This window comes from Eptesicus fuscus, chromosome 24, assembly GCF_027574615.1.
Source record: "Eptesicus fuscus isolate TK198812 chromosome 24, DD_ASM_mEF_20220401, whole genome shotgun sequence".
Lineage (NCBI taxonomy): Eukaryota > Metazoa > Chordata > Mammalia > Chiroptera > Vespertilionidae > Eptesicus > Eptesicus fuscus.
In genome coordinates, this window is record NC_072496.1 from 15,547,901 (window position 1) to 15,569,167 (window position 21,267).

Sequence of the window (21,267 nt, forward strand, 5' to 3'; positions counted from 1 at the left end):
TGATTTTAGAAAGAGTGGAACGGAGTGGGGAGAAGGGGTAAGGGAAGAGGGAAAGAAGAGAGAGAGAGAGAGAGAGAGAGAGAGAGAGAGAAACATCGATGGGAGAGAGCTACATCAATTGCCCCCTAAGGGTGGGGAGCTGCAATCCAGGTACGTGCCTTTGACTGGAATCGAACCCTTCGGTTCTCGGGCTAACGCTCTAACCACTGAGCTAGGCTGGCCAGGGCCATGATTGTGAAGTGGTTTGTTATGCAACAGCAGCAATTGCTAACTGGTACAATATATAATTTATTATTCACAATAAAAGTAGACTTACCAAGCAATAAAGATACTGTGAAAAGCATCAACATCCCTTATCACTGGGATCTCTAAGCAGAGGCCTTGTGGGTCCTGAGCTGGGCCTGTGAAATGATCCTGGGGAGCATTTTCAGTTTCACCCTCTGCAGGTGCTGCGTTACGATAGTTTTATTCCTCTGTCGTTCCAAATGCAGAGAAACACATTTAAAGACGCGGCCACCGTAGAAGCGCCAGCCGTCAAAACGAAGTTCAATCCCTTTGTGACTTCTGACCGGAGCAAGAACCGTAGAAGGCATTTCAGTGCACCGTCCCACATTCAAAGGAAGATTATGTCCTCTCTTTCCAAAGAGCTGAGACAGAAGTACAACGTTCGATCCGTGCCCATCCGAGAGGATGATAAAGCTCGGGTTGTTCGAGGGCATTACAAAGGGCAGCAAATGGGCAAACTAGCCCCAGTTTACAGGAAGACATATGCCAGGTACACTGAACGAGTGCAACGGGAGAAAGCTAACGGTACAACTGTTCATGCGGGCATTCACCCCAGCAAGGTGGTGATCACTAGACTAAAGCTAGACAAAGACCAAAAAAAGATCCTTGAACGTAAAGCCAAATCTCACCAAGTAAAAAAGGAAAAGAGAAAATACAAGGAAGACACAATTGAGAAGATGCAGGAATAAAGTAATCTTATATACAACTTCCATTACAAACTTAAAATGAAAAAAAAAAAAAAAAGACGGGTTGTTCTTTTCCCATAAATAAAACTTTTGTACATTAGCATTACAATATCCCAACTTAATCAGATATCTGTTGAGTATAGACTCAAGAAAGCTAACGGGTCATGTAATGAGAGTGGAATAGAAGTGATTGAGTCTGAAACATGAGCATTGACTTCTAAGTCATGGTCATGGCTTTATATCGTCCTACTTTTGCTGCTAGAGTGGGATGATATAAAGTAAATTCCTTATGCTTTTGACTTTTAGGTTCATAATTAGCAAAACAGGCACAATATTCCTTGTCCATTTGAGACTTGGTAGAAGCTAATCACAAATCCCTTCTGAAGAGCTGAGAACACAGGGGAGATTAAAGGTACCCACAAAGTACTGTCCCATAAGGAGAATAGCTTAGTAAATATATCACCTAAGGCATAAATATCCCCCAATAAGAGTATTATTGAGGAAATAATCAGGTGAGAACACAAACGATCACACTGCATCAATGGTAAGATATTAACTATGGTGGCAAATGTAAACTTACGATTACACAGAAGCCTGAAGAGAAATAGGAGTTACTAAAACTTACGAAAGAACAGATGTAAGAGAGGGCCTCTGACAGGGTACCCAGCCTGGCTAAGCTATGAGTCAGGCTTCTAGACAGATAGACTTGCTTAGTCACCCATTGGATAGTAACTTCTTTTTTCTGAAATAAAATGAATGATTTGTCCATGCCACCAAACTTCATGGTGTCTATTTCATGACATATGTGTACTTCACATATATAAATATTTATATCCTGATATTCAAAACATATTTAATTATGAAAAAAACACAAAATAAAATTTACTCTCCTAACCATTTTGAAGTGCGCAGTTCAGTAGGAGTGAGTATATTCACAGGACATTCTGGTGATTTTTAAAGACTCAATGACAGATGACATTTTACAAAAGCAGGAGTACTGGGAAAACATGGTAAAGCCTCTGGGTGCGTTCATGGGTTGCCGGGCCAACTTGTGGCCAAGCTGTGACTCTTATTTTGTAGGAGGGCTGTCCCTGGGAATGTTTACGCACAGGCTGCGTGACTCCTGAGTTGGGTAAGATAATGATTTTTCCAGTTCAGAAACCCCAGTGCTGCTGCTTTGAATCCTGTTCATGCGTCCCATAATTACTTATTCAGCTCCCTGTCCGGGCCAGCACACTGCGAGGGACCACGAGGGCGGCCTTGAATGAGAGTGTCCAGCGGGACCAGGAGGCCTCAGAGTATCTTACCGTCAGGGGCTCCCTTTTACAACCTGGCTCCGTCCTGGCAGACAGAACTATTAAGCTGGGGAGGGCTCTCTTTGTTCTGTCACCATGGACTTTGGTATCCGACAGCCTGGGTCCCGGTTCCAGCTGTCACTTCCTTTCTCCACCTGTTTCCTCATCAGGGACAATAACGCTGCCTAAGTCACAGGGGTGTTGTGAGGATCAAAGAACGACGCGAGAAAAATGTTCAGGACAGACTCCCCACGGAGAGTTTGCTTTGATGTTTCCGTTCTCACTGCCCTGATGGAGTGTCCCAGGCACACAGACCTTTTCTTCATCCTTCTGCCTGTCACCGACCTGGCCCTCTCTTCCTTCAGCCCTGGCTCCTCTCGGTGAGATAGTTCATCTAGATCTAGATGAACGTGTGAACAAGTCTAACTCCACGTTACTTGTCTCAAGTAATGCCCTTAACAGGAGCTTGCTTCCTTGAAAGGACCCCCATTTCCCCCCACCACCACCACTCGCAATTGAGACTTATATTAGCTAATAAATATTTTAATCTCACTTATTATTATGAGAAGTTAAGGAGAAAGAAGGTAGTAGAAAGGTAAGGGAGAAAAAAAGGGGACAGAGAGATGGAAGAAGGCTAGAAAGGAGAAAGGATGCTAAAGGGGGAAGGAAGGTAGGCAGAGGGCAAGGAGGAGAAATGGCTCTGGAGAGATACAATAGCAGAGATTGGAGTGAGGCTAAGGTGGAAACAGGGAGACAGTGAGAGGAAGTTGGGGAGAGGCTTGCCTGTATTCTCTGATGTCACAGAGACTGGGAGTGCTCACTAGGTAAGCGGGATGAGAATGTGGAGAGAGACAGTTAGCAGGAGCCTCGGCCTATCCCACCTGGCTGTTCTTCGGGCTGAGGATGCTCTACCTTGGCCATCTCTTCTAATGACTTTCCTTTCAAAGGCTAAGTTGCTTTTAAACCATGGCTCATAGCACCACCGCTTAGTGCTTAACCTTCAGAGGTTCCCTCTGAACGGGATCCCACAGCAGCCAACTAAGGGAGAAGCATTATTTGCATTTTAGCTCCAGGGCTCAAAGCACCAAGTGTCCATGCACCAGTGGTCGGGTCAAGCCAAGCTTTAGACTGTATCCAGCCTGTGAAAGACGGCCCGCAACTTGACCTTAATCCAAGCAATGGTCCGACTGTTGAAGGTGTTAGGCATCCAGGTAGGGTGGCAAGGGAGGTGGTTTAGGCAGTGGCATCAGTCCATGGCTGTTTTAGTCCTAACCAGATGCCAGCTGCGATGACCCTCAGCCTCCACTCCATAGAGGCCCTGAGCAGGGCAAGCCCTGGCCGTCCTTGCGCCCTGACAGCTCTGACCACGAGGCACCAAGATCTCGAAATAGGCCCTTGTTTCTACACCTGGGGTCTCGTGGGCCCAAAGTAGCATTTAGCTTCCAGACACCTTGGGGAGCGTCTACCCGCCCCCTATTCCACCTGTTCTGCTGGGACGTCAGGCTTCACATCTCGGTTTGGGTTTCTGTTCCAATTCGCTGCTGAAGCTGGAGTTCCGCCTTTGTTGGCTGAGAGCTGGAGCCTCTCACGGATCCTGCCTCTGCATCCTCTTCCCACATCCTTTGGGAACCAGTGCCACCCGAACCTAGAAGGCCCATCATCTATACTCCTCGCACCCACCGGACACCCGTCACTGCCTCCTCCCAGAAGTGGCTCCGCCCACCCCTGTCCATGGAATTGGCCACTCGAGCGTGAGTCGCCCTCCTCAGAGTCCTTGAGCCATGCTTGGATTTGCTTGTCTGTATCTCTGTCCCATCCCAGAGGGGCCTGGTTTTTCTGGCCTGGCTTGTTACTCCCACGGCACTGAGAGTGAGCCTTTTGGTTTCTCCCTGTTTGGAAAAATTCCCTCGGTCTGCTCTGTTCTGGGAGTAACCCAAAGTTTACCAAAAGGTATACTCTGATTCAGCTTTTCAGGGGAATTTCTCTGCTTTGTCTCCTCCTAGCAGCCAATCTTCCTCTTCCAATTAAAAGGACATGAACAATATTGCCCTAGCTCTGTGGTGGGCAAACTGCGGCTCGCGAGCCACATGCGGCTCTTTGGCCCCTTGAGTGTGGCTCTGCCACAAAATACCATGGCCTGGGCGAGTCTATTTTGAAGAAGTGGCGTTAGAAGAAGTTTAAGTTTAAAAAATTTGGCTCTCAAAAGAAATTTCAGTCGTTGTCCTGTTGATATTTGGCTCTGTTGACTAATGAGTTTGGCGACCACTGCCCTCGCTGGTTTGGCTCAGTAGATAGAGTGTTGGCCTGCAGACTGAAGGGTCTCAGGTTCGATTCTGCTCAAGGGCACATGCCTGGGTTGTGGGCTCGATCCTCAGTTGGGGGAGGGTGTGTGTGCAGGAGGCAGCCAATCAATGATTCTCTCACATCACTGATGTTTCTATCTCCCTCTCCCTGCCTCTCTGAAATCAATAAAATATTAAAAAAAAACCCTACAACCAATATTGTAATACCATTGCTTACAATTCATAAGTATATCTTTGGGGATTAATACAATGAAAGTCGAACATCATCCATCTTTTTACGCTGTTTCTGATATAGACTGTGGGCTTGGTTAATGACTACTGAGTGAATGAATGAATGACAACAACTTAATAATGGTTTAAAAATTAGGGTTGGTTGCTAGTACTTGCGAATGGTCAGCTAATACTTTTGTGGGATGGTTAACCCCACTTTCAGCACAAAGTATGAGTAAGGGCAAAGTGGTAGTTTTATCACCGCCTAGACAATTCATTTTTAAGAGAACGTACTTTTCCAGTCATACCCGGTACCTTGCCCTGTGGTTAGTCATTAAATAGTCATGCCCTTCTCTTAAGGCAGGGGGAGCAAAAGGACATGGTGGGTCTCAGAAAACAGCGCCATTGCTGTGAAAATAGTCCAGTAGCGGTCAACTGTTCATATAGGGCACCATGTTATCATGAGGAGAAACATGGATTCAAAGAACAGGCGTGTCTAACGTGACAGAAAAGAAAAAGGACTTAGTTTGTCTCTTCTAACATCATTCCGTAACATCATCACTCTTTGGCTTTCTATCCTGACCTGTGCCAGGCTAGCCTGTGAAGACGTGGTTGGAATGAGTCCTGAGTTTTAGCACTTACAGCTTTTATATGGTTTCTTCTGCAGGACTTTTTGCTTGTATTTGATAATGCTGGGGCCTTATTTGAGGAAAGCCCTTCTGATCGCTCAGATTTAGTTTTCCTGAATTTTCATTTCCCTTATACTCATGAATGCCTGGGGTGTTCCAGAAACCATCCCACTGGTGGATTTATGTCTTGATACTTTTTATTACCATTATTATTGTTATATTTGTTTACGGTAAGGAAGACTGCTGACAGTGCCTTATTTCATTGGGCCTCTCGGTGCTGATGCTGCTATCCTCTGGGTCAGCGAGAGGTCACAGTCTGTTCGCAAATGTAATCGCTGGCTCCGCCATCTGACTGTGGTTTAATTACTGCCCCGCACTGGTGTGGAAGCACTGACTCTTACTGCTGAGTGGCGCCTGGCGAGTGCATCTGTTCTGGTTCCCTTACCTTCTGGCACATGGATTCCAAACTATTCAGGAGAAATGGCTGTTGAACTTGAATTGAAATGATCATTTTTAAGATCTAAAGAGGTTAAAACTACACAATATCGCTTAGTGTCTGATTTACCAACCTGATCATTAAGACTTTCTCTTTTTGTCTACATGAAATAAATCCCATTTTAATAAAACTGTTCTCCCCAGTTTTGCTCTTTATCAGGAAAATAATTGACCAAAACTCCTGTCTTCTATGCTTAAAGGTTATAATGAAGTCATTTTAGTTTTCCCTTCTTTTGGTTAGACAATAGGGCTTCGTCTAATTATTAGCCAGTTACCTGACATTAGTTTCTCCTAGTTTGCTATGAGGTAGGTTAGCAAAGGATTTCAGCACGCAGGCTTCAGAAGGCATCTCACCTGGGTTGGAATATCAGCTTCATAGTCTTGGGGAAGATACTTGATCTCTCTACTCCTTAGTTTTTCTACATGAAAATGCTACAAACCGAGTGTTTGTATCCTCCCAAAATTCATATGGTGAACTTCTAAACCCCAATGTGATGGTGTTAGGAGATGGGACCTGTGGGAGGTGATTGCTTTGTGAGGGTGGGGCCCTCACCAATGGGATTAGTGCCCTTGTGAGAAGAGATGAGAGGGCTTGCTTCCTCTCCCTCTGCTTTCTGCCACGTGAAGACACTATGAGAGGAAAGGCCGTCTGCAAACTAGGAAGGGAGCCCTGACCAGGAACCAGATCAGCCAGCACCTGGATCTAGACCTCCCCAACCTTCATAACTGGGAGAAGTAAATGTTTGCTGTTTAAGCCACCAAGTATGTCTGTGGTAATTGGCTACAGCAGCTGAGCTGAAGAAGACAGGAAATAATTCTAGTCTCCTCGTTGTAGGATTGTTAAGAAGATTCAGTGAACCCTCTTAGTACTTAGTTTGGTGCTTGACTTAAAAGTTTTGCTCAGTTAATGTTAGCTGTTGTTGTCTACTACTTGATGGCCATTGATAACAAAGGACATTGCTATCACGCCCCATTTTCCCAAACTAGATAATTTATCTCAAGTTCCTTCTCTCCTGTTTACATTTGGCAGACAAACCATCCACCTTTCCTGGAGAAAAATGTCTTTGTTACTTTATGCTTTAGGAATTGGTTGGGGTTGTTCTGTTAGGATAACAGGATTCTGGAGACCACCTTCTAAGGGCACTTGATGTAACTGTCATTAACGAGTTCCTGGAGAGCTGGTAGCATTCCTGTCTCCTTAGGAACGAAGATCTTATTAGGCAGCTCACCAGGAAAAAGCCCCTGCTTCCCTCTTGGTCAGGGAGAGAGGCAGTGCCCGCTCCTAGTTCTCTGAGGGCATGTCCATGATGGAGACGAATTCCCAGAGCAAGGAGAGCCTGGTCTCTTAATAAACGCCGTGTGAACGCTACGGCATTTCTACTTTCATGGAGCTTACATTTCAGTGGAGAGATCCAGGCAATAAAAAAACATTCAAGGGAACAAAAAGGCCTAAAGCCATACAGTCCACGCTATGTAAAAGCAGGATAAACGGACAGAGAATGGCAGGATGGAGGGCTGCCGTTTATAAACGCTTGTCCAGGAAATGCCTCTCTGATGAAGTGACTCTCTGATGCCGAGACTTGAACGGGGTGGGGGATGTGCTCTGTGGATGTATGGTGGCAGAATGTTCCAGACGGAGGGAATGGCAAATTGCAAAGACTGAGCAGGAGTGTGTAGTGTTTGAAAAAGGGCACAGTGGGGAGAGTGTGGGTAGGAGATGAAATCAGAGAGGTAGGTAGTCAGGGACCAGTTTACGGAGGGCCTTTTAGGCTATTGCAGGATTTTGATTTTGATTCCAAGAATAATGGGAAGCGATTGGAGGGTTCTGAGCCGGAGAGTAAAGGCAGCAGTGGGTGGTGAGAAGTGGTCACATCGGTTTTGATTGGTTGGAACCCCTGCCCATTATAGTTATTAACTAGTTTGAATGTTACCCCTGCTTTTAAGATAGAGTGGGCAGTGTTGGCTAGTAGAGAAAGGAAAGGCTTTGGGTTAATGCCAAGGAGCTAGGAAAATGAAGGTGCCAGTGACTGGGGTAGGGAACCCTGGACAAGGCTCATGGATTCTTTTGTTTTGGAGGGTCGGGCTAGAGACTTCTATTTTGAACACATTGCCTTTAACCAAGTAGGCAGTTAGAAAGATAAGCCTGGAATTTGGGGGAAAGGTTCAGATAACATAAATTTGGAAGTTGTTGACATTTATATATTATTCTAGCTACTACTTCTGCAAAATCTAGCAGCTTAATGCAATTGTTTTATTAGGTGCATGGATGCCGTGCACCAGGAATTTGGAGAAGGTGTTGTGATGAGAGCTTGCCTGCTCCATGCGGCTGGGGCCTCGCTGGGAGGCCTTCTTGGCTGGTGACTTGCCGGCTGGGGCTGGAAGCATCTGGAGGCATCTTCAGCCATCTGTCTGCAGGGGGTGCTGCTCGGGGAGGCTGACTATCTACACGTGGCTCCTTTGTGTGCCCGGGGCTCCCTCCTCGCAGGGCAGCCTAAGACCATTGGACTTTTTACAACAGCGGAACTCCCTACATGGCGGTGCAGGGTTCTAGGGAGAGTTTTCCAGCGGACCAGGTGAGGTTGCATGGCCTTAATAGCCTAGCCAGGGAGCTAAGCAGTCACTTTTGCTGCATTTTATCTGTTCCCAGGGAGTCACGAAGATTGGCCCATGTTCCCGGTGAGGGAAGAAAGACCCGCTTCTCAATGAGCGGAGCGTTGTAGAATTTGTGACCTGTTTTCCAAGTCATCATATATGGCATTTGAATCCTTAAGACTAATTGAAATCGGCTACAAGAGGTTCAACGTCTGGACCCTGGGGCACTCCCATTTTTGGAGATCTATAAGAAAGGAGGGCCAAAACCGGTTTGGCTCAGTGGATAGAGCGTCGGTCTGCGGACTGAAAGGTTCCAGGTTTGATTCCGGTCAAGGGCATGTACCTTGGTTGCGGGCACATCCCCAGTAGGGGGTGTGCAAGAGGCAGCTGATCGATGTTTCTCTCTCATCGATGTTTCTGGCTTTCTATCCCTCTCCCTTCCTCTCTGTAAAAAAAAAAAAAAAGAAAGAAAGAAAGGAGGGCCTAGCAAAGAAGCCTGAGGAGTGGCCAGCGAGGCAGCAGACAATGAGGAGCGTGCAGAAGCCAAGTGCAGAAGAGTGTTTCAATGAAGAGGGCTGGTCGGTGCTCTCACAAACCGCTAAAAGGTCAAACGAGGTGGGGACTGAGCAGTGCCGGCTGGCTTTGGTCATGCGGAAGTCTCTGGTAACCTTGGCCGGAGAGGTTTCCAGAGCGTGGTAACTGGATTCTCAGCTTGGCCGCCAGCCCCTCGGTCCTGGCTGTGTCACCTCCAGCCCCACATCAGGGCTGAGAGGAACACATTGGCTTGACCGGCTCGGTTTTTGTCACCACACGCGGCCAAGGAGTCTTTTGCCAAATGTTTCAACGCTGATGGGATGTATAAGAGAATGCCACCTTTCTTTTCTTTTCTTTTTTTTTTCTTAAAAATATATTTTATTGATTTTTTACAGAGAGGAAGAGAGAAGGATCAAGAGTTAGAAACATCGATCAGATCAGCTGCCTCCTGCACACCCCCTACTGGGGATGTGCCCGCAACCAAGGTACATGCCCTTGACCGGAATCGAACCTGGGACCTTTCAGTCCGCAGGCTGACGCTCTATCCACTGAGCCAAACCGGTTTCGGCTGCTATCTTTCTTTTTATTGTTCAAGTTGACTAACTAGACATCGTAGAGAACAGTATCTCTATTATAATATTTGACCCCAACCGTGTGTGTGAAAATTTCACATGTAGTAGAGCTTGTGTATGTAGAGCTTTAATGAGAATTTTATTTATCTATTTTAAATATTTTATTGATTTTTTTTATAGAGAGGAAGGGAGAGGGGGAGAGAGTTAGAAACATCGATGAGAGAAACATCAATCAGCTGCCTTCTGCATACCCCCCACTGGGGATGTGCCCGCAACCAAGGTACATGCCCTTGACCGGAATTGAACCTGGGACCCTTCAGGCCACAGGCCAATGCTCTATTCACTGAGCCACACCGGTTAGGGCTTTAATGAGAATTTTAAACGAGAGGTTTAAAGACAGGACAAGTGGGGCAAGATCCACTGATAAGCAAGTGACACCTATGAATCTATGAACCTGCCTGTTTGTCTAAGTGAACGTGCCCTCGGTGAAAAGGGCTTGTTTGGATGGTTTCTTTAACCTTTGCGAGGGGTTAAAACAAAACGCAAAATAAATATGAGGAGGGAGGAGTGAAAGTCTCCCCTACGTTAAAACCCCGCCACTTCAAAATCCACTGCATGGTTGTTCAGAGAGAAAACATTTGTTTTATTGATTTATCTCCTTTGAGTAAAATGGAAACTGGGTTGATCATGTGAATGCCAATCCTTGGCCTGTTTGCCTGGACAGCCACCCCTCCCCCATTGCCCGCTCAGCGGTGTGCCTTGGGGGACAGTGCATGCAGGTCTCACAAGCTGTGTTCCAGGCAAATGAGGGGAGAGTGGAGGCCAGAGGACTCTCCTCCCCTCTCAGGCCTGGGGCAGCTCCCTGGTAGCCCTGGTGTCTCTGTGGCTCCAGCTCCCACCAGCCTGGTCAGCGGCTGCTGCTGACCACCTCCTCTCCCTTGTTCGATCCCGCAGCTCTTCCTTCTATCACCCGTGGAGCCATTTTCCAGATTAGGGTTCCTCTGATTTAAATACACAGGTGATTTCTGTTTTTTCTGGCTGGATCCTGACACTTCATCTATGGGTTTTCCTCTCCTGCCCCAATAGCAATTTCTAAAGCCCAAATATGTGCATTAACAAGTACATGCTTCCAAGTCACACCAGGAGGGAGAGGTGGTTTACGGGGTTCCGTAGACCGTTCAGACCTCGCAGGGTGGCTAAGACTTTCGGCCGTGCCTGAGACAGCGTGGTGTGGTCACTTGCTATTTTTGTGGTCGTTCCCAAGTCTCTAAGCCTTCTAACCCTCAGTTTCCTCATCTATGACATGGAGACGATAATTTTTCTATTTCACATGGCTACGACAATTGAATAGAATACGGTGTTTAAAGTACTCTGGACAGTATGCATTCACTGTAAGTGTTCTGTGAGGAAAGCCATTATTAATTGCAAAGCCTCCTTTCTCCATAAATAAACCTTTGCCGTTGCTATTACTCATGTCAGAAGCCAGACTTGAAGTGAGGACAAGCCTTTGCTGGCGTTTCATCCTCAGGGGGCACTAAACCAAGCCATTCATTCATAGCTTCGGGGGTACTAAACCAAGTCATTCATTCATAGCTTCGGGGGCACTAAACCAAGTCATTCATTCATAGCTTCGGGGGCACTAAACCAAGTCATTCATTCATAGCTTCGGGGGCACTAAACCAAGTCATTCATTCATAGCTTCGGGGGCACTAAACCAAGTCATTCATTCATAGCTTCGGGGGCACTAAACCAAGTCATTCATTCATAGCTTCGGGGGCACTAAACCAAGTCATGCATTCATAGCTTCGGGGTGTGTTAGCGGGCTGAAAGGGGCTGTGGTAAACTCTCCTTAGCACCACACAGGAAGCCCTGCGCACATTCACCCTGCCTTTGGCCCTGCTCCCCATCATTGAACCTACAGCTGATCTGGACTAAGACACCCCCAGGTAAGAATGGAGCTGGTTGTTATACATACTAATCGATGGGCCCGTCCTCCTGCTATTAGTTAGGTCAGAAGTGGGGGTGAGATGAAGACAGCTTGCATTGGAACTCACCTTCAGGACTCCCCGTCCAGTCTGATTCTTTCTACTCTCGCCTCTCTACGTCCTCTCCTGCCCTCTTTCTTTTCTGAAAGGTCAGACTAATTCCCAGCACCCTCCTAGGACTTTCCTCTGATTGTTTCAAACAAACTGTGTTTGCAGGGGAATAATCTACGCCCCAGGTCCCCGAGCAGAGTGTCCCAAAGAGGACCTCCTCCAGGCTCTTCCCGAAGAACACCCTGCACGCAGCCCTGTGGGGCGCCTGGGCTGCGCCTCTCTCTGGCTTAATACCAGTTTCATTAACAAGCATGTTCACACTTCACCCGGAACACTTAAAGTAACACCCGCACCATGTGTTTAGTGTCTAGTTAATTATTAAGTCTCTGGGCTTGAATTATTCAAGCACAATTGATTGGGTTCAACCTAATTCCTTCTCTTTGTGTGTGTGTTTTGTTAAAAAATAGAAATATGTTCTCCCGTGTACTTGCTAAACAACGTGGTAAAGGATATATTATGCAAATATAAATACTCTGGCCTGTGGGTGGTACCCAAGGGCTAACAGACTAGGCAGAGAAAGGACTGGTAGCTTATTTTATGAAGAAATATATTGTTAGCTCATATACTGTACTTCCATTTATGGAGACCTAACATGTTTTAGGTTTTCTCTTTTAAATTCTTTTCTAAAGTTATTTACAAGTTAGATGCGTAGGTAGCTTACAGCCAGTTCTGTGGTGTAAAAGCAAAAGAAATTGCTTCTTTCTTCGCTACCCTAACTCATGGTCAAATGAAAGCGTTAAAATGTCTTGGCTTCACTATGGAAACCATGTTATTGAAGAATATTTGTTGACTTGAGAAGATGTTTACAATATATTGCTAAGTGAAAACAGGAGGCTATAAAACTGTCTTTTATTATGCATCATTTTGTTAAAATGCATAAAAAAGATGAATAACGAACACCAAAATATTAACGATGATCTGTGTTAGGATTTTTGCTTTTTTCCCCCTTTTGCTTTTCCAATTAGCCCATAGATAAAGATGTCATGGCTAGAAACGACTGATCCTTTGGCTGAGCCTATCAATCACGTGTCAGGAGCACTTTGGAAATAGTGCTGTCCAACGTTCGCCAAAGATTCACACTATTCACACTTCATTTTTAGACTTCCTTTCTAGACCTTCATTGCTCATTTTTCCTCAGCTTTCATATTCTTCAGATGTCAAACGATGCAACTGTGGACATTAACATAGAAAACATAACTGCCCCATGGGTGTTGGAAAGGACTAGAAAATAATTGTATTTTGCAGATAGATTAAAATATATGTTTATTGATTTCAGAGAGGAAGGGAGAGGGAGAGAGAGATAGAAACATCAATGATGAGAAAGAATCATTGATTGGCTGCCTCCTGCACGGCCCCTGTTGGGGATCGTGCCCACAACCCTGTATTTTGCAGGAAGGTTTGAAAGGAGATGACCATTTTGAGGGTAAAAGACAGAAACGCAGGGACCCCATGCAGCAGTATATTTAAGTACGGGGCCTTCCAGGAGAACCGAGTGCTCGCCCCAGGCCCCGCCTGGAACCACCTGGAAGGCCTCAGCTGCCTCGGGGCGGCAGCTGCACAGGACTGGCCTTTGCTGCCGTTCCTGCGGTGCCATTGGGTTACGCGTGTGTGTGCGTGCGTGCGCGCAAACGGGGTGCGGTGCGGGCTGGCTCCTGGAGGTGAGCCGCCGACCCCCGCAGCGGGACCCCTGCCGGCGGCACCCTGGCTGGGAACCAGCCGGCGGCAGCTGGAGAGCTCCGCAGGAGGAACCCTGCTCCGCGCCGGGGACCCTTGGGCATGGGCGCGGGGAATTGTGTCCTCTGCGCTCTGGATGGCCGCGCGGACCAGCCCGGCACTGTGTGCGCCCCGGGAACTGACACAGAAATGCTGTAATTAGACACCCAGGAAATGGTGGCTCGGCGACCCCGAGAGCTCAATTTGGGGGGCCGGGGGCGACCAGGGGAGGGGCGGCGAGCGGCACCCTCGGGTACAGATCTGTCGGCACCCTAAGGCCGCGGGCCGCGGGGCCCCCTTAGCAAACGGGCCGGGCAGGTGGGGTGTCCGAGGACGAAGCCCCGCTTCGCGACCCACACGAGAAGCTCGGGGACGGGGAGGGCGCGAGGCGGCGGCGCAGCTCCCAGCCCGCGCCGGTCCTCCGCCGCCCGCCCGCCCGGTCCTCCCGCCGCCCGGTCCTCCCGCATCCCTGCATTCCGCGGTGCGGCCGCCGAGCCGGTCCCCACCCTCCTCCAGGGCGGCGCGGCCGCAGACGGACGCGGCTCGGCCCGCAGGCTCGGCGGGGGCGGGGGCGGGGCGCGCGGGGCGGAGTGGGCGGGGCGCGTGCGCGTGCGCGCGCGGGGGGGGGGGGGGGTCGCGCGGCCGCCATATTGGATCCTGCGCGCGGCCGGGACGGGGACGGGAGCCTCGCGGAGCCCAGGGCGCGGGCGCGAGGCCGGGAAGGCGGGGGCGGGGGCGGGAGAGGAAGGGAGTGGCCGCGAGCCGGGCTGCGGCAGCCTCCGCTCTCCTCGCCGCCGCACCAGTCCCTCCCCCGGCGCCTCGGCCGCTCCCTCCTCGCCGCGGAAAGATGCCCTTCACCCGGGGGTGTGAGCCGGGGGGAGAAGGGGCCGCCGGAGCCGCCCGCACCGCCGCCGCCGCCGCCGCCCGTGCCCTTTGAATCCCGAAGAGCACCCCCTCTCCAGGGCGTCGGGAGCCTCGGCGGCGGCCGGGTGCGGGTGTGGGGAGATCGGCGCCCTGCCCGGCGCGGCCCAGCGGCCGAGCGGCGACCACCGCCATGGAGCGGGCTCGGGCGGCCGAGTAGCCGCCGTTCCGGCCCGGCGCCCAGGGCCGCCCGCAGCCCGCGTTCGCAGCCCCGGCCGCGCCGCCCGCCCGCCCGCCAGGCCCCTGGGAGAAGCCGGGAGAAAAAATGAAGTTTCCTCCGAATCCGCTGGAAACGGGACTCACGGCACAGCCTTAAGCCGGCGGGAGCGCGGGGCGAGGAGAGCCTCCTCCGGGCAGGGCTCGGCGTGCTCGGCCGCGGCGGCTGCGGGTCGCCCCCTCCTCCCGCCGCCGCCGGAGAGGCCGCCGCGGATGCACCGTCCAAGCGGTGGCGGCGAGGATTTGCAGCCGAATTTTTGGTTTTCCCTCCCCCTTCCAGGCGCCCTGGCCCTTTTCCTCCCTTTTCTGTTTTCCTTCTGCCTGGGAAGTGGATTGCGGAGGCACCTCGGGCTTAATGAATGATGCAACGGGATTCGTTTCAGGATTATGTTGCACGAGTTGAATTTTGAATGAAGGAGAAGAGCTGTTTATTTCCCCCCCCCTTCAAGAAGTGTGGACTCTCTGGTTCGTTGGACTCTTAATTATTATTTTATTTAAATATACGACTTAATTGTATTCTTTAAAAAAAATAATGTATCAGATATCTATTTTATGGTAACCGCCCCTGAAAATACTCTATGTATATGTGCGAGATCGAAGACGCTTCCGTCAAGTGAGGGTACCGGCGCGTTGGATGTTGAATTCAGCACCGGCCCGGCACGACAGTGGTTGGAATAAACAAGTGGTTTGTTTTGAAAACCACACCTTTTACAGTTTAGGTTCAGGGCAGCGGAGTGCAAGTTTGACCATTGGGAGGGAGACCGGCAGGAAGCGAGGCCACCATGTCTGGAGAAGTGCGTTTGAGGCAGCTGGAGCAGTTGATCTTGGACGGGCCGGCGCGGACCCAGGGCCAGTGTTTCAGCGTGGAGACCTTGCTGGATATCCTCATCTGCCTGTACGACGAGTGCAATAACTCTCCGCTGCGAAGAGAGAAGAACATTCTTGAATACCTAGAATGGGGTAAGTTCGTATTTAAAAAAACATACACCACAACGCTTTAGCTTATCATTGTGATAGTTCCTATGAGTAAACTCTGAGTCTATAAACCTATATGTAATAGACGGTATAAAGTATGTAATATAGCATATAGAACATATATTACCATAATGCATAATATGTAATATATAAATAGTATTTAAATATATATATATGTGTGTATATATATGTGTGTGTGTGTATATATATGTGTGTGTGTATATATATATATATGTATATATATATATATATATATATATATACACACACATACATACAATAAGAGAATAGACACCAATCATTCCAGAAGTTTTTCTCGTTTTGGGTGAATATTCTCCCAGGAGTACAAGCAGGCTGCTCAGTTGTTGCCACGAATTAATGTGGAATTTGCGAGAGAGAACCTACTATGTTTTGAGGTCAGCAGTAAGAGCTTTTGAGTCACTCTGTGATGGGCAGAACTGGATGGCTCCCGGTGGTGCTAACACATCCAATGCAGAGGTATTTCTTAGTGGAAAACATTCCTTCCCAGACTTGGGAAATGGCTCTGGAAAAGGGGAGGAGATATTAAAATAGCTGACGTCAACAGGAACTTGAAGGTGGTTATCAGTAGGTTTTATTTCATCCCCATTTTAGTACAAGCAAAGGGACCACGAAACACGGACTTCCCACAAATTGCCGTGTTTGTGAGATCAGGTGGCACACACGTGTGGCAATTTTGCGGTAGGAGTTGGGAGAGAAGGTGTGGGAGCGGCCCCCGCCTGGAAGGTTGATTGACTCCGCATTTAACTCATGTCTGAAGTGGTTAGTGTTTGTCTTCATTCTCCTGAGTGCAGGTGTGATTTAGGAGACCCACTGTGTGCAAAAGGTCAGCGGCGAGAGCAGACGCTCCCCGGCGACCTTCAGGCTGTATCCAGTGTCACATACAGGTCCATTCAAACGGCCAGCTGTTCTCACCGCCCACACCTGTGCTGGAGCCCCGGCTTTGAAGGCTCAGCCCAAGTCGTACCGCGTTACCTTTGTAACGCTAGTAATTCTAGTTTGTTGGGAAGTTTTGATACTAGGATGTCTTTGTTCCCAAGCAAGCTTTATTTTCCTGAAGTAAAAGTCAATGAGTGATTGTTTTGTTTTGTCTTTTAATTTGAAATTTATTAGAAGTTAGCTTGTCAAGTAAATCACTCATTTGAGATTGCTTACAGATTAGTGAAGAGGATGGTTTTTTAAAACAGAATACCAGACTTTTACTGGGAATGGAAGAATTCTAAACCGTCTTTCAAGTGACTTCTCTGTTAAGAGCGAGACAATTTTGACTTTGGTACTGGTTTTGTATGTACTGGTACTGGTTATGTGCAGAGTAAAATATTTTATTACATGTAGTTTTACAAATTTTCGAACTATTTTAGAGTGATTTTTTTTTTTTAGATTTAAAGAAAAGTTTTTGGTACTTTCAGAGTTTCAGTTCTTGAATTATGGTTCAAGAACTCATCCTAGTCCAATCATGATTGCTATTAGCTATTCTTTCTCATCTTCAGAATAGTGGAAGAACTCTTTATGTACCAATAGTAATTATAATTTTAAAATTATGACAAGAAGAGAAAACCATATGTTCAGTTGCCTTTTGTGTTAAGAGTTTACGTAGTAGTTTTATGTTCTGAGATATTTTGCTGTACAGTATTATCAGAATAATTCATGTATGTTTTCCATTAAATATGTTTCCTTGGGCTTTGTTTTTTATAATATATATATATTTTAAAAACTCGTTATACATATTAATTTAAATGAAGCAAGCCAAAAGTCAAATAAGTATTTGGCCAAATACATTCTATTTTTATTAATATATTTTAAAAGTATGTAAAACCAGGGACTTGTCACAATTTAAAACAAATTCAGTTTTAGTAATATGCTTCATGTTTTGTGGAAATCTGATACGACATAACAAAAATGTATGGTCTTTTAGGTAAATGTCTGTTGTGTTTATCAGTGATAGAGGACCAGAGACTAGAATTTTTAAGGACTGACTTCTGCACCTTCGGGCCAGGTGGTGTCTGTTAAGTCTCAGTCATTTTTACTTTGGGAGAACGAGGTCTTCAAAGTGGGAATTATCAACCACAGAAGTTTGGGTAAGGACTAAGAAAAGGAATGTAAGAGTGGAGAAGCTGTTGAGATGTGCCATAAGTATAGGACTTCCTATCTTTAAGTTATTTGAGAATGTAGGTTACTTAAGAATGCCAGTCTCTTCAATTAACTTAAGTATTGAAATAGGTCAGTGGTTCTCCATGTATGAATTGATTACTACATTTTGGGAAAATGTCCTATTTTTTTTTTCTCATTGCCTAACATTATGTAAAAACAATTAGATTAAGAAAGTTTCTAGCGAGTGACTGGACCTCAATTTAATTTTTTAAACTCTTTTTGGGGTCTATAATGGAAATTTACAGGGAATATTTGTTGGGGTTAAATTTGTCAATTTAGATTTGCCTTAAAGTGATACAGTTTTTAGTTTGAGTTTTAAAAGATCCAATATTTGCAACAGGAGAGCAATAATAGTTAAATTCTTTGTAATAGATGCTGTATATTTGTGTTTGGCTATTTATATTAATCAAAGTGTCATTTAGATATTCCTTATTTTTATGCTTAAAAAAGGAGTCAGCCAAGATTCTACCTTGCTTTATTTCCATCATTTTCACTTTATTTCTAATTATGGCCCATTTAACAGGTGTATTAGTACAGTAAATGTTTTGTTCATTACAGTATCATGACAATAAGAAAATGACGATTCAAAGTGAGATACGTATATATTTGGCAGCATTCCTTGCTCTTAGTGCTGATGGCTCCAGAGAGGAAGAGGGGATTAAGCCATAAGCAATAGGGCAAGGGGATGAGACTTCCTTAAGGCCATAGGTCACGTTCACAGTTAATAACACGTATTTTCCAGTTATATCCAATAAGACGTGAAAGACTGTGTTTTGTCTCCTTTGTTTTTTAAGTTGTTGAAATAATTGTGATTTCTATGTTCATAAAATTAGAGTTTTTATATCAGTAGTATAATTTTAGAATAAGTTACAGTAGAGTTGTAGAAGTAAAAATAACTCCCTAGTAATAACCAAATTTATTATTCATTGAATGGCTACCCTCTACTTTGAAATGGGAAATTGGAGTTTTAGGTAATTCTTTACTAATTTACTTAAAAAATAGATGTAAGATGGTATTACTCAATACAAAAGAAACATCCTAGCTACTTAAATGTGGATAACTGGTTTTTGATACTTCCTGAATCTTGGACTTTGGAATATTTCATTTAAATTAACCTTAAATAACTAATTTTACAGCTTGTTCAGCAATACACAAACACACTAATCTGAACAATGAATAAACTTGTTACTAGAGTACATCAGCAGGTACTGTGGTTTTAACTTTTCCTTTCACTAGCATAGTCTGAAAGATTATTCACATTTTTTCCATGCGTGGGTCAGTTAAGTGAGGTGATGATGACTTGATTAGAAGGATCTGAATCTTTTCGAGGGTAGTTTGTCCTTCACTTCAGCTGTTCCTCATCAGCTTTTCCTGAGTAGTTTATTAATCATACCAAATTGTCAACAGGTTCATTTAATACAGAGGATTAACATTATTTTTATTTAAATCCTCAATTAGGATCTTTATAAATGTCTCAGAAATGTAGGTTGGGCACTTATTTCCTTTATACTAGCCACCTAATAGTCTATTCTAAGAAGAATAGTGAATAAGTACAGTGATTTGACTTAACACAATGCTGGCACATGGAAGAAGCATGTTCTCTAAGTGGTGGCTATTATTTTTCCATTTCTTTCTTTTCCGTTTTTAAGAATCTGTTGCTTTATGAGTGAGAACAGGGATGCCAGAATTAGCACTTTAAGAATTTTAAGAATTTCATGTGGAATTACAAGGCATACATTAGCATAGCAGTGTAAAAACAAAAAACAAATAGCATAATGTGTTGTAAATTTTATGAAATTTCCCATAATCTCTAGGACTTGACTAATATTACATAGTAAGCCCAGGTTATTTTATGGTAAAATAACTGAACTTGGTACAGATTGATGTTTTATTGTACTATTCTATGGCAGTCAAAAAATTTCTTCCAAAACCTTTTCTCTGTAGGTACACTTACTGACAGTGCATTGACTGTGTAGCTCATTGTTTTTCATCCTCTTGGTTTTGATTAGTTTGAAAGTCCAGCCAACATTTAAAACATTAAATAGACTAGAATAGAAAATACCCAGTACATTATGTGTAGAAAGAGTAAGTATTGCTGTGCACAAACTCTTGTGTTTTCTTGTATTTCTTGCTATAAATTGGGATAAAAAGAGTTTGAAACTCGTTAGTGTAGATCAGTGGTTCTCAATCTTTCTTATGCCGCGACCCTTTAATACAGTTCCTCATGTTGTGCTGACCCCCAACCATAAAATTATTCTCGTTGCTACTTCATAACTGTAATTTTGCTACTGTTATGAATCATAATGTAAATATCTGTGTTTTCCGATGGTCTTAGGCGACCCTGCTGGAAAACCCACAGGTTGAGAACCGCTGGTGTAGATGAAGCTAAAATATGTTGACTGTTTAACAGTGAAGAGATGGTAGACATGGGTCCTTTTCTGATGAATTAATGAAGAGAAGAAGGTTAGGGAGGGACAAGGTACCTGGAGAGAGAGGGAGTATGGAAGAGGAAGAATAGGAACATGAGCATGAACGTGCTGTTTTCTTGGCTTGCTCCTTTGGTCTGACCTGGGAATGGTTGGGTATTTTTAATTAGAAGAACTTAATGGAGAGAGAAATGAACTTCACTCCTTTGTATTTGATGGTTCATTTCCTATTCCTTTGTCATTTCCCTTTCCTGCCTTTGGGCTCTCTGATGTTGACTTCCATTGATTGTCAGAGTTTTGTAAGCTTGAACATGAGGAATAACCATAGGTCTCCATAGGTCTGTACAAGTTGGTCATTTTTTGGTTCAATCTTCTAGTTACTCCACGTGAACGTGAACGCTAGAGTAGATAATAGGTGGGAACTACTTGCTAATTCCATAGGTTTTCTCATCTCTTGTTACTAATGAAACTGCCAGTGAGAGTGACTTGAGTTTGGTCGATAAGACCAAGAATTGCGCAGCTGCTTTTACTGTCTCTTAATGAGCCGAGAAGTTCTTTCTCTCATGGTTTTTGTTTTGGAATGACTCCACTATTAGGACAGGTCATCCCCGACTTACCAATGGCCGTCTTTTGTTGTCACTGTTTTCCAGATCTGGGGGATTTCCTTTTCTTCCCTCCGATGCCGATTTGAGCTCAGGATTGCTCTTCCCAGCTCGGTGCTCCACACTCTTCTCTGCTCTGTCCACTTCTTTTCCCAATTAATAGCCCTCTGTTGTCTGACGCCCCTGCCCCATCTGGTGCTGCTTTCTCTGCGGCTATAAAGGAGCCCCACTTGGGCTTTCATGGTAACAGGAGGCAGAAAGACCTGGCTCCCCCACTTCCCAGTCTCAATATGTACCCCTTAATCCTTCCTCCTATGAACTGTTTGCTTCTATTTTGGAATCGAGTCTTCTTCACTCTAGACCCCTCCTTAGTTTCAAAATGTGTTCTGGAAATCCATGAGATATTAAGTGCTTTAGGGAGGTGGGTGGGGAGGAGAAGGTTTACATAAATAAATTTGGAAAACTGTTTTAAACAAAAGTAAACATTAAAAATACTGCAGGTGCCCTAACCGGTTTGGCTCAGTGGA

At 45.7% G+C, this 21,267-nt stretch overlaps 2 protein-coding genes across 5 annotated transcripts in view; both read left to right on the plus strand.

Moving 5' to 3' along the window:
- The first annotated feature begins 485 nt into the window (after window positions 1-485).
- On the plus strand, window positions 486-974 carry LOC103301077 (60S ribosomal protein L26-like). Its single transcript, XM_008157992.3, has one exon. The coding sequence runs from the start codon at window positions 486-488 to the stop codon at window positions 972-974; it is 489 nt and encodes a 162-aa protein (XP_008156214.2).
- A 14,355-nt stretch (window positions 975-15,329) lies between these two features.
- CDC42BPA (CDC42 binding protein kinase alpha) overlaps window positions 15,330-21,267 on the plus strand; it is a 198,286-nt gene continuing 192,348 nt past the window's right edge. For all 4 annotated transcript variants that reach the window (XM_054713143.1, XM_028134646.2, XM_008157993.3 and 1 more), the window contains exon 1: window positions 15,330-15,507. In XM_054713143.1, the coding sequence (XP_054569118.1) occupies window positions 15,330-15,507 (178 nt within the window). The remainder of the gene's footprint in view (window positions 15,508-21,267) is intronic.

Coding starts and splice junctions, on each gene's coding strand:
- LOC103301077 (XM_008157992.3), top strand. CDS start 486: ATGCAGAGAAACACATTTAAAGACGCGGCCACCGTAGAAGCGCCAGCC.